This window comes from Neolamprologus brichardi, chromosome 18 (assembly GCF_056152115.1).
Source record: "Neolamprologus brichardi isolate AB-2024 chromosome 18, ASM5615211v1, whole genome shotgun sequence".
Taxonomy (NCBI): Eukaryota; Metazoa; Chordata; class Actinopteri; order Cichliformes; family Cichlidae; genus Neolamprologus; species Neolamprologus brichardi.
In genome coordinates, this window is record NC_142121.1 from 13760623 (window position 1) to 13777466 (window position 16844).

Consider the following 16844-nt stretch of genomic DNA (forward strand, 5'->3'; position numbering starts at 1 on the left):
AGTAATTTTTTTTTCTTTTACAGAAATACAAGTAGCGCTACTGTTTGTTAAATTGTTGTCATGTCACGACAGCATATTTTGCTCCAAAATATCAGCATACTTGTCAGAGCTAATGGCGCCTTCACAGAACTGCAAGTTACCGTTCCCAAAGGCACTGACGCAACTCCAAACGTTGCTGGTAACAATCTGTCCTTTGCTCTGGAGTGCACAGCCTGATTTTACTAAAAGAGACCAGAAATATTGATTTGTCTAACCACACTGCAAGTTACCATTATATGACAGTCCATCGCACCGAGCCTCTGAGCACTGAGAAGCGGACGGCTGTGTTTTGCACGATGACATTTGCAAATTTTAGCCTAACGATTGCACTGGCACTTCTGTTATATCGCCTATAGATAAATATTTGTGATGTAGCACCTCAGGATTGGGTCTTTGATCTCTATGTAAATAAATTCCTTCAGAATCCTGAATTCCTGAAATCATTGAATTATGTTTTTCACTTAATTAATTATTCAAAAGTCTTCCTACCTTTCTTTGAAGAATATTGTTTAAAACCCTTTCTCTCATTCATTCATGGGAAAATGTCAGTGCTGAAAGGACTAAATGCTGCTTTTATAACAAATCATAATTACCATCTTCTAAATACATCAGCAGTCTCAAATTGCATAGTTACCATACTTTTTGTTTTGTTGCCATTACTGTTTTTTTTTAATTTGCGTTATTTATTTTAATCAGTTAGTTTAGCAAATAAATTTGTTCAAATACCTGTTAAATAATTTAAAATTTACTGTTTTTATTGTTATTTAACAGTAAGTTAACAATCTGTAATTCTAAACTTGACACGTTCTGATACACCAGTGCAAATCTCAGCTTTTAGGGAGGCCATAGACAAGATCTTTGCATTTTTACCAAAATGTTTGAGCATTAAATTGAAAATTAAAAAAGTTATTGATGCTGTTGCTTCATTACTTTGTCATGTTGTGCATTATAACAAACGTACACATTTTTAGTCATCTGTGTTTGGATATCAGTCGTTTTTGCGGGTCTGAATAGTAGAAACTGATTTATATTTAAAAATAAAATTAAGCCAAAGTAACGAATCATTGTTGTATTAATTCTGTCAGAAGTGAAAAACGGTTTGATGATCATCTGGGAATCTGCTTCCCTTTGTGTTTGTGTATATATGTGTGTTTGTGCGTGTGGTTTCTGCGCCAACGCACTATTTCCGAGCAGTGGTCATATTTGGCCTTTTTTAGTCATTCATGACTGCAGCATTTGTTGTAAATTTTTCTCTCTGATTTGTTTGTCTCCAGGCGTGGAGCATCACGTACGTCAGCTGGCTGACGTTCGTCTTCCTCATCTGGTCCTGCCTGCTGTGGATGGTCCGTGATCGGAGGCGCTACGCCATGCTGTCGTCTCCCTTCATGGTGGCCTACGGCAACCTGCTGATAGTTCTGCAGTACATTTGGACTTTTCCGGACATGGATTACAGCAAAGTCAAAGGCTTCTTTGTTGAGAAGAAAAACCCATTCCACTCACTTTCATCTAAGGTTTGGGAGTTCACATTAGCCAAACAACTAAACATCCGTGAAGCCACTAAACCTGACATTTAGCTTGACAGCCTGCAATCTTGACCACGTAATATGGTTTAATATGTGCAGGGATTGAAGATGTACTCTGCATATGCTGCACCAAGCTTTATTTTTTAAGATTCTGAAACAATCTCGCTAACAAATTGTGTCTCTCCACTACTCGGTTAATAATATAAGACAGTGTAGTTACGCAATGTGCTCCTGAAGAAGGTCAGGTTTTAGTGTTTTGACATGTGTTGGAATAACTCTAAGGCGTTCAGGTTTCCAGCTACTGAACTTGACCTGATTATGTCTGGAATGAGATTTTATGATTTTATACAACACACAAACTTGGAATTACCGTAACATATTTTTTAAATTACTCACATTTCTGTTGTAGTGCAGAGCGTATGTGTTTATTAATTTGAAGAGTGAAGATGCATTGCACTGTATTTCACACCTGGGTGAAAAATGATGATGTTTATTTAAAGAGTCGATGCAGACAAATTTTAGACAATCCAAGTATAGTTTACAATCTCAAGTCTGATTTACTACATGCAGTATACAGAATATCCTCTTGTGTTATTTTGACCATCAGTATTTTTGGTCCCACACAGTTAAAGTAAACTCTGTGTGATTTGTTGTTTCATCTTTTTGTTTTCTTTGCTCCTCGTCTTTTTTAAAAAGGTCCTTTGTATGCTGACCTTCTGGTTACTGCTGAGACAGACGCTTACAGAGAGACAAGAAAAACAAAAGGAAGACAGCACTGGTCTCTTAGACGTTCATGTAGAGGATCAGAAGAAGCAGGGTAAGCTCTATGCTATTATTTTGTTGTCTTACAGTAGTATATACGTAAACAGTTTATAAACAGGTTATAGGCATGACCTATGTTACAATAAACTTATATTGATAACATTTTAAAAAATGCTTAGGAAATATACAAACTTTGTTAACAACAATTAAAAACATGAACAAATATCTCATACAAGTATTAGAATTAGCACATAACGGCATTGGAAAAGTTATGATAGAGACTTTTAACACTGATCAGCAATGTCACTGGAGATCTTGGGTGGGCCCAAAGAATTTTAAAGAAGAAGAAAATATGCCTTTATTCATGACAAATTCAGGAATTTGGTTAGAAATTAAAATCCAGAAACAAATATGGTCTACTACACTGAAAAATGCAAAACTGCTTTTACAGAGGAAGAGGAGTCTGAGGAGGGAGGGGAACAGGACCTCATGCACGTCCTTGGTAACATGGTGATGGCTCTGATGGTCAAATATTGGATCTACATCTGCGGTAGCATGTTCTTCATCGTCACCTTTGAGGGACGTATCGTCATGTACAAGATCATCTACATGATGATGTTCCTCTCCTGTGTGGCGCTATACCAGGTACGCACCGAAAGCACGCCAAGTGATTGACAATAAACATGCTGACGTTTCTATTTGAGATGTACAAGTGCATCAAAAAAATGGAATATTGTGATACATTTTTTGTTTGTTTGTTTTTTGTAATTTAATTCAAAAGGTGAACAATGACAGTGTGTATTCATAGCACGTAAGGTGAAATATTTCAAGCCTTTAAGATTTTAATATTTATGATTACGGCTTTAAAAATCAGAAATTCAGTATCTTAAATTATTAGAAGACGAAATTTCAAGTTTGAGTAAATTACTATACAAAAAGTATAAATACTATATCTGTTAATATCTTGGTCTACTTCAGTAGAGGCAGCCTAGATCATGTGGAAGCTAATTTGACAGTTTTCCATATGGGTCTTCGACACCCTCCATATGGAGGGTGAGCCACCGGTCATTCCTGAAAAGGCTGGCTGTATCAAAGCACATTAATGGAAAGTTGACTGGAAGATAAAGGTGTGACAGGAAAAGGTGCTCAAGGAGCATCTTACTTGGGTTAAGGAGAGGAAGAAATGGACTGGTTGTCTGGTTACTTTCAGATGAAAGTACATTTCTCATCATGTTTTCAATTTCCACTCTTCCCCTACTCGTAAACAAAACTCTGAGACACTTAAACTCCTCCATTTCACTGCAACCTGTCCATGACAGAGGTGGGCACTCCACCAAGTTTGCAACCGAGAGCCATGGCCCTGGACTTGAAGGTGCTACTTCTTAGTCCTTCATTGATAATCGAACCGGCAACATGCTAATCACTTTCATGCCACACCACACTGATGCAGTAATTCATGGTAGAGGAGCCCCAACCAACAGGAAACTGGATATTTCTTTATTATAATTTAAAAAAAAATCTAATAATTTAAGATGCTGATACTTCACTTTAAATGTAATAAATATCAAATATTTTAACATCTATAAACAAAAAATGAATTTTTTCACTATTACATTTTTTTGCGTTAGGACCAGTTTGTGATGGTATATCATGGCTTTGAGGCCAAAGGTCAAATTGTGGATATCTTCAAGGTCACAGCAACTTTGACAAAACATCAGTATTTTGGGAATAAGGATCAGTAATGACTTTTAAATGTTTTTGGCATTTATTAACCATGAGACACATAATTCACAACAAAGAATTAATATAAACTGTAAAGTAAAATGTATTGTCATTGTATTTGATGGAAATGATGCAGTTTAACATTCTTCCAATTTAGGGCATGTAAATGATTTTCATTCTACTAAAAGGACAATGGACTAAAGATATAAAACCATAATACATATGCATTTAACAGGGGGAAAATATACAAGGCCAAGCATACTAACAGTGCTTATTATAAAGAATTGCCTTCTGTTTATGTGTAAATACCTTGCATATTTCTATATTATTTATTATTAACATTTGGGGAATATGTGGGATGTTTAAAATCGTGATCTGTATAATTGTTTTCGAAGCCTTCCAAATGTGGAAATAAGTCTGTGAAATAAGGATATTTAATGCTGTTTATATTATTTGGAGTATATATTTAAAGTGTAGATATGAATATGATGCCATAAACTTCCCAAATTCAATTTCCCAAACACAGAATTTGCTGTCATTTGTTAAGTGAGTTCATAAAGTATGTGCTTTCCAGGTTCGTAGCACATTTTGTATTCCTAACTCCCAGCAACAGCCAGAGGCAGACTGAGAAGTCACATAAATCCAGATGTCCTCTTCTAATTCTTGTCATGAAGGTGCACTACGAGTGGTGGCGAAGGATCCTGAAGTACTTCTGGATGTCGGTGGTTATGTACACCATGCTGGTTCTCACAGTTGTCTACACCTTCCAGTTTCCTGAGTCAATACACACCTGGGGTAACATGACAGGCCTGGATAAAAAAGGGTGAGCGCCACTGAGCAACTGCCGGTCTGAGCGGCAGGATACTGACTCACTGCCTACTCCGTTTCCCAGAGAGGCACAGCTTATGGCTTAGTCATCAAACCAACTGTTTGTCTTGAGGTTTTTTGTTTTGTTTTGTTTATTTTAGTAGCTTTGTCCTGCTAGTGTAGCAAAGCATATGTATAGTGGCTTTAGTTGGGGATGGAGGAAAATTTTAGAACAGAATTCACAGATGTCTTATTTTCTTTGATTTCTTTTAAGTAGACATATAGGTGGATATTCATGATGTTACCTAAAAAATCTATTACAAATTGTAGTAGTTCAGTTCTAGCTGGCCAGAGTAAAACTACTTTAGTATGTATCTGTTCTTCCAATTTATAGAGCATAGTTGCCTCACAGCTGTTCAAGATGAACCTGCATATTTTAGTAATGAAAAAAGCTACAGGAAAGACTGAAACTATTGTTTCTTGTTTAAAGAAATATACCTACACACTACCTCACGTAGTATACTTAGTTATGTTGATATACTCAGCCATGCAAATATAATCAACTATAGTTGATATGTGGTTGTTAAAAGCCAATAAACAGAAAATGATATTGTTACAGTGTGCCTGATTACTCGTGACAGCTGTCTCCAGGGACACTATGATATTAAACTGTTTTTCTGTAACATAGCATTGTAGTGATTTTTTTATTTTTTAATTTCATTTTTATTTTGAGTTTGGTTCAGATTTAGTTTTCAGACCTCCCAGTCTCAAACATAGGTGCCAGTGCCTCGTCACGCTTGCTGTGTTGGCAAATTTGACTAAATTACCTTAAGTACTTTAACTATAATTACAGTGATTTAAAGGGTAAGGGTCACATTTATGTGAGAATTTCTTTACATTTTTACGTAAACGGAATAAAGTCTTTTGGTTTAAGGTCATACTGTAGGTTGCTATGATGTCACAATAAACCCCCAACATATAATTATTACAAAACGTTATATAAACACCTGGTAGTATTAGATGATGAACAGATTCGATTTTATCTACAGAGTCAATATTCAGCTTCGCTGTGCTCAGTCTTCCAAACCTCAGCAGTTCTTCACACAGTAACCTTGGGAGTGATTTAAGCTTAATCTCACAGTTTTCTGTTTCCTTTCAAATGTTTGTGAATGCAGTCTGGAAGCCCTGGGCTTGAAGCAGTTCGAGCTGGGCGAGCTGTTCATCAGGATTTTCATTCCCACGTCCTTCTTGCTGGCATGTATTCTCCACCTGCACTATTTCCATGACCGCTTTCTCCAGCTCACTGACCTCCAGGCTGTAGTGGCTAAAGAAGAGAGCACTATCTACAGGTGAGACACATGCTGCTTTTTTTCAATTCATACTTATAACAACAGTAAAGTGATGGGAAGTTGTTTAGATATAGAAATGGTAGAAAAGCTGGTTTTATGGGGTTATCGTGATTCAGAATCATTGTAAGTACATTTTCTTTGCTTTGAAACTAAGTGTCTTTTCTCCTTGTAACTTGGAAGCTTTTGGTTTGCTGTAGAGCCCGACCGACACCAATACCGATATTTGGTGATCTAAAAATCCAAAATATCGGTCAGTATTTTGCTTTGTTTCATGCACACAAACAGATTTCCCTAACATTTATTATGTGTAGTTTTTTACAATTTCATACCAAGATAGTGCAAAATAAAAATAAACTTGTTTTATTGTGGATTAATTGTGGAGAATAGTGCCCTCTGTTGGGAAAACTATGCAACGTAAGCACTCATAACATCGCTGAAGGGTGTTTCCCCTTTTTCCTCTTTGCTTTTTTAAATTTTCATTTATCAGCCAGTAAATGAAAATGATATGCCTGATATATCGGAAAATATTGGCCCATGCGGTCATGCAGTAATGCAGTATATTGGTCATCCGATATATCAGTCAGTCTTTAGTTTGCTGTGCCGCCCCACCCCGACTTCTGCTTGTTACATTTTGTACTTCACAACTCCAGTGCAAATTAATTAATAGATAATTATTGCAATAAATTTCCACTACTCACGAAGTATGCATGTAAAACCCAGTTCATCCGCTTTTATGTCACACCTTGTCATATGGCCGCTGTAACCTCATCGGTCATTGCGTGCTGTGTCGTGCAGCTGTGTGTCATAACATCCACATTTCACAGTCTGCGGCATGGGTCATTTAACTTTAGCGTTGTTTTTGTGCATTTTGTTGTTCTGCTACCACTTGCTCAGCTCTTCTTCCCTCTGCTTCCCTCCATCACCTGCTGCTATCTATCTTCTCCGCCTGTTTCACTCACAGCCACGCCAAAGTCAATGGGCGTGTCTATTTAATCATGAATAGGTGGGTATTTGCTCGCTTTCTGTAGCATCAATCACCATCCCATGTCACCTCTGAATCTTAGCGTTTTCTTCCTCTTGCAATACATCCTCAGCACCCACAGTGACTTACCCCTGTTACCTTGTTTTTGATGGTATTTTATCTTGAGAATCTGAAATATCTTGCACCTGTAGATCAGGTATTTTTCATGACATGACTGGTTTTCTTTTTTGGGGTTTTGGGGTTTCTTTATTTTGCCTGTAGCCTCCTCTTATTTGGATTTTCTGTTAGCTTTCTGGCTCTTTTATGTTTTTTTGTTTTTTAATAAAAAAATGTTCTACTTCTGACAGGCAACAAACTTACTCATGCATGTCTAAAACTGCAAAAAGTTCTTGCTCCCCTCCACTAGCTTTACACTGATCCACACCCTGATCTATGCACTGAACCCCAGAAAATTACCCCCTTCCTATAAAAGCTCGCCTCCCCCAAACCACTGGAGTCCTGCAGCCAGTTTTCGTGCATTTTAAAATGACGTTTCAGTCTGTTTTTGTGTCAGTTTCTCTTCTCACTGTTTATGATGACTTCTGTGTAACTATATTGTTCTGAGCAGCATCAAAGAAAAAATTCCCACTCCACAGAGCAAGTAAGTGTGACTACCAAACACCAAAATGCTCGTCTTGACATGCAGCCAGTCCGTGCAAGCCAAACCTGAACCTTGACATGGCTCCATTATTGCCTGAAAAGACATTGAAGGTTTAAAGCCTCCCCTTAGTTGTTTATCTGCTGCTCAAAGATCAGACACCATGAATACAACACAGATTATTTTAAAGAATGCAGCAGGAATGTGCACTGCTTTTAGTTTGAAATGCCTGATGAAACACTGCTCTGTTGTTCAGTTAGCAGAACGAGCAGATTCCCATCCTGCATCGGAGTCATTTGACAGTCATCTTGACCTTGTGTATAATTTGTGTATAAGTATTTATATACTTATGAGGACAGAATACCTTAGAAAATAATAAAAGAGATTTTTTTTTTTGTTTTTTGTTTTTAGGGATTTGGTTTTTGTTCACTGTGCTGATGTCTTGGTCGAGTTTAAGATCAGATGCAGATAAATTTATGGAATATTAGGACGAAAAACTTATGAGGAACACCTCTTCTTATCTTACAATAATGATCGTAGCACATCCTTGTAGATATGTCTGTATGTATCCCGTCGCCTCCTTTTAACGTGTGGGCCAATCTTTTTTTTAAACAATTATCATAACTATTCATTAATAATCTTCAAATGTACATATATGACCCAATGGTTGCCAAATTTTGTATGCACTAAATACCAACTATGAAGTTTTTTATCACAAGAAATGCTGGTTGGATTGTATCGATAAAGGATTGAGAATTAAATATATTGTTTTATATCTCTAATACCAAACAGTTTCTAGTCTTTTTTATTTTTATATATTTCTTTTGGGTTTTATATGTCTTCACTTCCCATTTGTCCTTTACCTAAAGGAAATATGGGTAAAAACATTATCAAATCTAGGAGCATATTCATGCTCGAACCAATAATGCCTTTGGAAGTTTTGAATTTAGTTGCCACATGCTCCACAATTACAATTAATTTACAGCATATAATTTGACATTTTTTAATGGATTATTGGGACATGACCAGCAACAGCAGTGAGTGCTGGCATGAAGATGGCAAGTGGAAATAAGAACAAAAAAAGACACATTAGTCCTGAACCTGTACAAACACAACCATTACTGCTGTCCTGTCAGGTTCACACCATTCACACCCTATGGTTAACACACAAAATATGGAAATTTCATGTCAGTTTCATAACAACGTGATAAATAATAAAATGTTTAACAACAACAGGAGCAATCATATTTACAATCCGTAAGTCACAGAAGGTCCTCATATGTATATTAATACAGATCTGTGCCCAGAGTTGCGTGTTCGTGTGTGTTTTTGTGTAATAACTCCTGCCGTGTCTTCAGACTGGTGGACCCGGATGGCAGCCTGCCAGACCTCAGCATGCTCAGCGCCAGCTCGGTGGACGCGATGCTTCTCAGAGAGGAATGTGAAACACATGTAAAGCAGAACATGCAGGAGGGTTGGGATATGGAGAAAGAGAAGGAGCAGGCCCTGGTGGTGGTGATGGATGACACTGACATGACTAATGAGAAGCCCAGGAGCTTGTCTGACCCACGGCAGTCCAGCACAGAGGAGAGCCAACAGTGCAGTGCGAAGACCGAGCCGGAGCCGAGCACGGAGCAGAGCTCAGGTACCGAGCAGCACGGCGGGTCCATGGCCTTAAATGTGATTTCAAAAAACTGTGAAATATTTCACTTGATCTAATTCATTTTTGTCTAATCAAGCATAACATTCAACTACTAAAATATTTTTTTCTGTATAGGAACACTAATAAACATTTATAATTTATCATCTTAAAAAAAGTTTTATGTAAAACGATTAATTTAGAAGTTCATGGTTAACGACAACAATTATGCTTTAGTATTAAAAATACAATTTTGATTAAAGAGCAAATTCATACTGGTAGATTAACCATTACAGAAAACAAAAATGATTTTTGGTAATCATCAATCCTGTTAAATTAGGGCACCTTAGATTGGCTGGTGGTCTAATAAACTATTGCATTGTGGGTGAAAGCTTTTGGAAATATCTAAGCCAGACATTAATCAAGCGTAAACATTCAGCCACTGAAACAAATTTTTCTATTCAAGAATGAAAGTAAATCATTTTAATTTCACATCTTAATCAAAATAACACACTGTTTGTATGTCAGTAAATTAGAAATTTGATTTAAAACTGCAATAATTATGTTTTAGCTTTAGTTTCCACATAAACTTTAAGTCAAAACTGTGTTTGTGACGGAACATTTCCGTCAAAGCAGCGTGTTTCTTTTTTTATAAAAAGAAATGGCACATTAATATCATGCTGATTGCAAGTAGCTGTCATAGACATACGCGCGATGGTAATAAAAACCTAGCCAGCGCACAAGTCATGCATCGTGCATTTAGTGCATTTAGTGCTAAGCCTCTAGTTTTTCAGTTTGCTCTCAAGTTCGTTGTGGTCTTTAAAGGTCAAAGCTCTGTGCTGCCGCCCTGGTATCTTCTGCCTGCACTCACACCAGCCAGTTATTAATCACTCCTGCAGAATTTGTAAAAGTGGTTGTACTGCAGGTTTTTGGTTTTTAGCTGATTTATCTTGCACATAGCTCAAGCGCTTGCTTTTACCCTCCTGCTAAGGCCGACCAAAGCTGCATTACTAGCATATTTACACAGACAGTCTTGAATGAAAATGTTGTTTGCATGCACAGAAAAAAAATGGGTGATAAAACACAACCCTGCGGACCTGCAGGGCCTCTTAGTTTATAATGAGTTGTGGGCTGTACGAGGTATATTCTCTCAGAGTTTTTTAGCCAAACAATGGGGCCTCTATTAAAGCCTGAGATAATATGGATTTTGTAAACGTATACACGCTCTACCACAATGTAGTGGTTTTTATGGGAATATGAAACAAATTATAAAGTCCTGTTTCTCAGCTAAATAAAACAGCAGTTTGGAATTTGCTTGTTAATACATTTTTTAAGCTCATTCTCATCAAACTTCACAACTTTAACATTGGAAAAAAATGCTGTTAACAATCCTGTAGCAGCTTCAGAATTAATATGAAACACGTGTTTGCTACCATAAAGTAACCAAAAAATTGAAATTACATTTCTGGAATTTAGTTTCTAATAGTTTACTCTTCGTCTGTAAACAGACTAATGAAGTGGAGGAGTAATTGTTTTAGGCTTAATTAAATATTTACAGCAAGGTATTAGTGAGTAAAAGCTCTATTTTCTTTACTTTTTTACTTTGATATCAAACATTCTTTAAATTTGTTAGATTAATGTGCATTATTAGCTTCATATTAATCTAACATGAATCTGTATTGATAATTTTTTTTTTTATCAATAGAGGGGTTGACTCTAAAAATACCACGGCTGCGTCAATTACATATATATATATAAAGGGCTATAAAGAAGGAACTGTATATCTGCCTTTCATTTCTGAATTGTAGAAAAACTGTAGAAAACTACAAACATCTTGAATGGCAGCTAACGTTGTCCTGAAGTGAAGCTTGTGCAATCTCCCAGCTTAAGTTGACAAACTTGCAGGTGAAAAATAGAAGTAACAGGGATATTCGTTTTTAAACTCTTTCCGTTTGCACCTCTTCAGTCTTGTCGCTTTCCCATTTAAACGTGTCTGGTTTTTGTCTCTTTTTCCTCAGACCTGAAGAATAAATGGCACCTTGTGGTTGACCGTCTGACAGTGCTCTTCCTCAAGTTCCTGGAGTATTTCCACAAACTGCAGTTGTTCATTTGGTGGTTACTGGAGATCCATATCATCAAGATCGTTTCCGCCTGCGTTGTCATGGTTGCTATCGGAGAGGTAAGAAAGCTGAAGAATTGACTTACTTTTGTACCTGCAGCAAGACAAACTTAAACCTGCCTGAAAGTCATATTTTATTTTATTTGGCCAGCTTTCATATCAAAACACCACAGGTGGTAATGTGTTTCCCTTCCTGTTGGTGCTAAAACTGAGTACTGTTTATAACTGCTCTTACTTGGGTCCCATCTTCTCTTTCCTGCCTTTGTTAGCACTCCGCAGTATATCCTGGAGAGGCGCTGCTATTTTAGTGTGATTACTTCTCAGATACACAAATAAAGCTGATTTCTTTCAGCACTAATCTAAATTGAACTGTTTGCTATACAGCATACAAGCCAAATAATAGTGTGGGGGATTCTGGAGAATTGTAACAGCTTCTACACTTTGGAGATGTAAAGAAGAGTCTGAGATTTTTTGAGTTTACACATAAACAATGAAGTTTAACTTGGATAACCATACCAGTCTTATGAAAACTCATTTGACAGTCTTTACAGTCATAGTAAAAAGATAAGCTAAAAAATAGTGTCATTATTAATTTAACAAAAGTTAATCCAAAATGAAAAACTGTGTATTAAAACAGTACACCCCATTATTCGGTAGCTTAGAGAGCCACCTGAATAACTTAAAGCACAGTAATCATTTTCTATCTGGCTTCATCAGCTTCTCATGTCATTGTGGAGGAATTTTAGCCCACTCATAGGAATTCATGTAGATCAGGTTTTTACTGGGTCACTGCTTTTTAGATTAAGCTGGGTATCGATCGGTTTCTTTTATCGATTCGATTCCAATTCCCAAGGTCCCGATTGGAGTTGATCCCTGAATTAATTCGATTTGATTCAATTTTGACTGAGACAGTCAGAAATATTATAATTCTGATAAATTATCAGTACATATGCTTATTTTTATATCTATGTATACAAAGCTGAGGTGTGAGGATCACAGCAGATGTCTTTGTGTCAAAGTAACTGAAAAATATGAAAGAGATTTTCCTGGCCTGACTTTTTATATCAAATAAATTATTCTGCAGTAGATCAAAAATGAAAGAAAACCATGAATCAACATATGAACATTACTTGATGCTGCTGAAGTGAAACAGAGCAATGTTAAAGAGGTTTTATTAGAGACACAGCTAAGCGTTTTGCAATTTGGCATACTTTTAAAAAGTTTAAATTTTTTCGGTATTGAACAGCTTTCTTGTCGGAGGCGAAACAGCGAGCGACAACGCTGTACACAATTGTGTTGGCAGCAAAACAGCAAAAGAAAGAGGGAATTAATGACGATGTTTATCAAACATGAAGCGTAGTTTTGATCCTCTTTTGCTGCTGGTTCAGTGAATTTTTCAATCATCACTGATTTACACCTGTTTTCTTTTCAGCGTACAGTGTGTGTGTGTGTGTGTGTGTGTGTATTGTTAAAAATTTATAGCCATAGCTGTGGAAAAGAGGTATGAATGACAAAGTAGTTTTTTTGTCCTCATCACATCTATTGTCTTTTGTCCAGGTGTCTTTGTTCAACTATGTGTTCCTTGCATCCTGGGCGTTTGCACTGCCGTACAGCCAGTACCGGCCCCTTGCCTCTAGTGTTTGCACTGTCTGGACGTGTGTCGTCATCGTATGTAAAATGTTGTACCAGCTGGACTTAATAGATCCCAGCAAGTACTCCAAGGACTGCATTTTGGTAAATATTAATGCTTCTCAACCAAAGTTGTATAGAATACATGCTGTTCTTTAGCATTGTCCCTATTATCCTTAATTAAAGCCAGATTTTTTGTAGATTCTCTTGATTTTGATTGATGTGCGCCTGCTTTATGTCATGATTTTTATTGGCGTTTGGCATAAAAACTCTGGAATAAAATGTTTGCATTCCAAAAGAGACAAAAAGCCTCACTGCTAGTTTCCAAGATTTGAATTAAAATTCTATGGTTCTTTGAAGCCCCATATTTTTTATTCTTGGATTCTTCTAGTAAAGCTTTGGATGATTTACAGATCAACTAAGCCTTGTTTATCGTATACTCACCTTAGTTGAGCTACTCAGCTACTCACGTCATCCATTCCAGGAGATCTGAAACAACAAGTTGTTTTAGATCCTCTGCCTTTGAGCTAGGTGTCTTCCCATTGTCTGACCCTTATAAAAAGAAAGTTTAAATTACAGGTTGGTGGGACTTTTATGCTTACAACCAAAGCAATGTGTCTGAAATGACCAAAATAGGCTATATCTGCTCTCTCTGACATCATTCAGAGCCAAGGGTAGAAAAAATCTTTCTTAAAATTTGTGTTTAGAGCAGCCTGAATTTTTGGCTCATAGCGACTTACTCTTACGGAACTCGATATTTGAAACATTGACCATGTTTGATGAAAACATAATTCCTACTTTAGGCCTAGCTTTTAATTCTACTAGACTTAGTCCATATCTGGAAAACTGACCCATTGTGTTTTTGTCCACAGTTATGCAGAAACTCAACAGGTAAGAATTCAGCGTTACCAGAATCTTTGTTGTATAACGGAAGAGTGGATCCAGCCAACTGGGTGGGCCTCAGGAAGAATGACGACCTGCTGGGCTACCTGAGGGTAAGGTCGAAATGAACCACAGTTCTTTTATCGTTGTTATACACTGCCTATTGGACTCTTTATTCTTTATTCTTTATAGAGCAATTATGAATTTAGAACTTCCGTGTTTACAGGAAAATTGTAATGCGTTTTTTAAAAATTATTATTAACTTTTATGTCAGCAGTAATCTCTATTTCATGTTTAATTCAGTCAAATATGAGATGTTTAACACATCACCCACCTAGTGCTATTTGGCTGTTTAAAGTCAGTATTTAATTTGAAATAATATCAAAATTCCACAAAATGCAGTCAACTGAAAAAAGAACAAATAAATATTCCACTGCAATACATTCCTAAGAAAACAGTCTGTGTTGATGGTGTTTAATTTTTTTTTCTTTACTTTCCTGTGTCACCTGCCGAGTGTCACTCTGTTTTACCCACACCTCCAAATCTCTGTACAGGGAAGGAGGTGTTTTATTCAGTGAGATGAACACAAGACTTTTGGATTTTTAAAATAAACAAAATGTATAAAAAATGTATTTTAAAAAAGCTAATATTGAGTGATAACAGTTCATAGCAAAGGCTTTCAACTACAGGCTGTCACAGACAGCAGGCCTGGTGCTTAACTGTAATTCAACTGGTTGTAGCGCTCACCTTTGTACGGAAGTCTTATGTAGATGATGTTTGACAGTTAGGAGGAATATTTGTAAGATTCTTTTGTGAGTATCTTTCCCCATCCCCTGGACCTTTTAGGGGAACTTAATACTTGTGAGATCTCAGACTCTGAATACTTAGCATTTCTATTTTATTTAGTTAGCAGTGGTTTTCATATTGAAACATCTCATTATGTGTTTGTTGGCATAATGAAAAGCCAGACTGGGATTCAGATCATCCCTCCGTGTGGTTTCATCTCCACTGTCTAAGAGCAAAAGGGAATTTCCTATTAGAATTTCTTTGTAACTTAGATTGTTTCAATGAGCAGTACTGAAATCAGTCACTAGGGATACAGCAATAAAGAAGGACACATACAGACACACCAGCAAATCACATCTTGATTGCAGTCTTGTAAGTCGGGTTTGTGTTTTTGTTTTCTTCACACTTTTAGTAGTTTAATGTAATTCCCTTGACCTTGTGAAAATATGAAGTGCCAATCAAAGCCAATAACTGGAACTATTCTGCATTTTTTGTCCTTTAAATGAGTAAAACCAGCAATGTTAATGTTGGTCTCTGGATACTCCCCAACCCATCGTAATCCTCAGCCCATTTAATCACATTTAAATATTTTTTTTAAACTATATTATAAAAACACAGTTTATAAAAACTAAGCATTTTGGGGAATTTTCTCTTCCGACCATCTAAGCAGAACAACTTCTGGATGCTGGCTCTGTTAGCATTGGAGGTAACCATCTACCGCCATCAGAAATACTTCAGACTGAGGAACAAATTGTCACCTCCTGCTGCCAGGATTATCTTTCATGACATCACACGACAGCACCTGGACATCAACATTGTCTGCTTCATCAAATACTTCATCAACTATTTCTTCTACAAGTTTGGACTTGAGGTAGGTGGCATAATGAAGTAGAAATAGTCAAATTGGGGCGATCGTGGCTCAAGAGTTGGCAGTTCGTCTTGTAATCGGAAGGTTGCCGGTTCGAGCCCCAGCTTGGACAGTCTCGGTCGTTGTGTCCTTGGGCAAGACACTTCACCCACCGCCTACTGGTGATGGCCAGAGGGGCCAATGGTGCGATATAGCAGCCTCACTTCTGTCAGTCTGCCCCAGGGCAGCTGTGGCTACAACTGTAGCTTGCCTCCACCAGTGTGTGAGAGTGAATGAATAATGGAATTGTACAGTGCTTCGAGGTTCTCAAAAAGCGCTATATAAATGCAATCCATTATTATTAAAGTGTGTACTGTGCTTCATGTACACTCTTCTTGTGTTTCCCTTAGACTTGCCTGCTGTTGGTCGTCACCGTCATAGGGCAGCGTATGGACTTCTACGCCATGCTTCATGCTTTTGCCTTAATAGCGGTGCTGTACAGGCGTAGAAGGAAAGCCATTGCTGAGATTTGGCCCAAGTACTGCTGCTTTCTGGCATGCATCCTTACTGTTCAGTACTTCGTCTGCATCGGGATCCCACCTGCAGCCTGTAAAGGTTTGTGTAATCAAATGTGCCAGATTGCACTCACAATAACCAGACACTTGGTGAGTCAAAAGCTGATTAATTTCCTCGTAGAAGCCATTCTTAACAATGTGTCTGGTCCAGATAACTGACTGATTCTCTAAGATGCTTATCTATCTCATCACCATATCACCATGGTGAAGTAGGTGAGCAAAATGTTTCAGGCACCAGGAAGACAGGAAATTTTTACTGTGCAGATTTGTCTTTGCTTGTGTTCAGGAGTTAAAGTGGAATTTGTGAAGTAGTGAAGTGTGGGGAAGAGAATCACTTAGAAATTTGAAGTAGATTTGTTTTCTTTGCATACAGGCTGTGATCAGATAACATTTTCTGCTGCTGCTCTGAGAATTACTGCTGTTTGTGGATTTAGGAATCCAACTGAACTCAACAAGAATAAACAAACTTTACATGAGCTATAAAGCTTAAAAACTGTATAAAGATCGTATAAAGTTTATACGCTGATGAGTGAATCTAATCAGGAG

The 16844-nt window shown here is 37.2% G+C and overlaps 1 protein-coding gene across 3 annotated transcripts in view; it reads left to right on the forward strand.

Annotated features, from left to right (window-relative positions):
- The window catches only part of piezo2b (piezo-type mechanosensitive ion channel component 2b), a 94090-nt gene that overhangs the window by 42953 nt on the left and 34293 nt on the right, over positions 1 to 16844 (forward strand). For all 3 annotated transcript variants that reach the window (XM_006792301.3, XM_087832629.1, XM_087832628.1), the window contains 11 exons: positions 1314 to 1550; positions 2259 to 2379; positions 2776 to 2969; positions 4721 to 4869; positions 6029 to 6202; positions 9180 to 9466; positions 11479 to 11639; positions 13137 to 13313; positions 14081 to 14203; positions 15547 to 15747; positions 16134 to 16338. In XM_006792301.3, the coding sequence (XP_006792364.2) occupies positions 1314 to 1550; positions 2259 to 2379; positions 2776 to 2969; positions 4721 to 4869; positions 6029 to 6202; positions 9180 to 9466; positions 11479 to 11639; positions 13137 to 13313; positions 14081 to 14203; positions 15547 to 15747; positions 16134 to 16338 (2029 nt within the window). The remainder of the gene's footprint in view (positions 1 to 1313; positions 1551 to 2258; positions 2380 to 2775; positions 2970 to 4720; positions 4870 to 6028; positions 6203 to 9179; positions 9467 to 11478; positions 11640 to 13136; positions 13314 to 14080; positions 14204 to 15546; positions 15748 to 16133; positions 16339 to 16844) is intronic.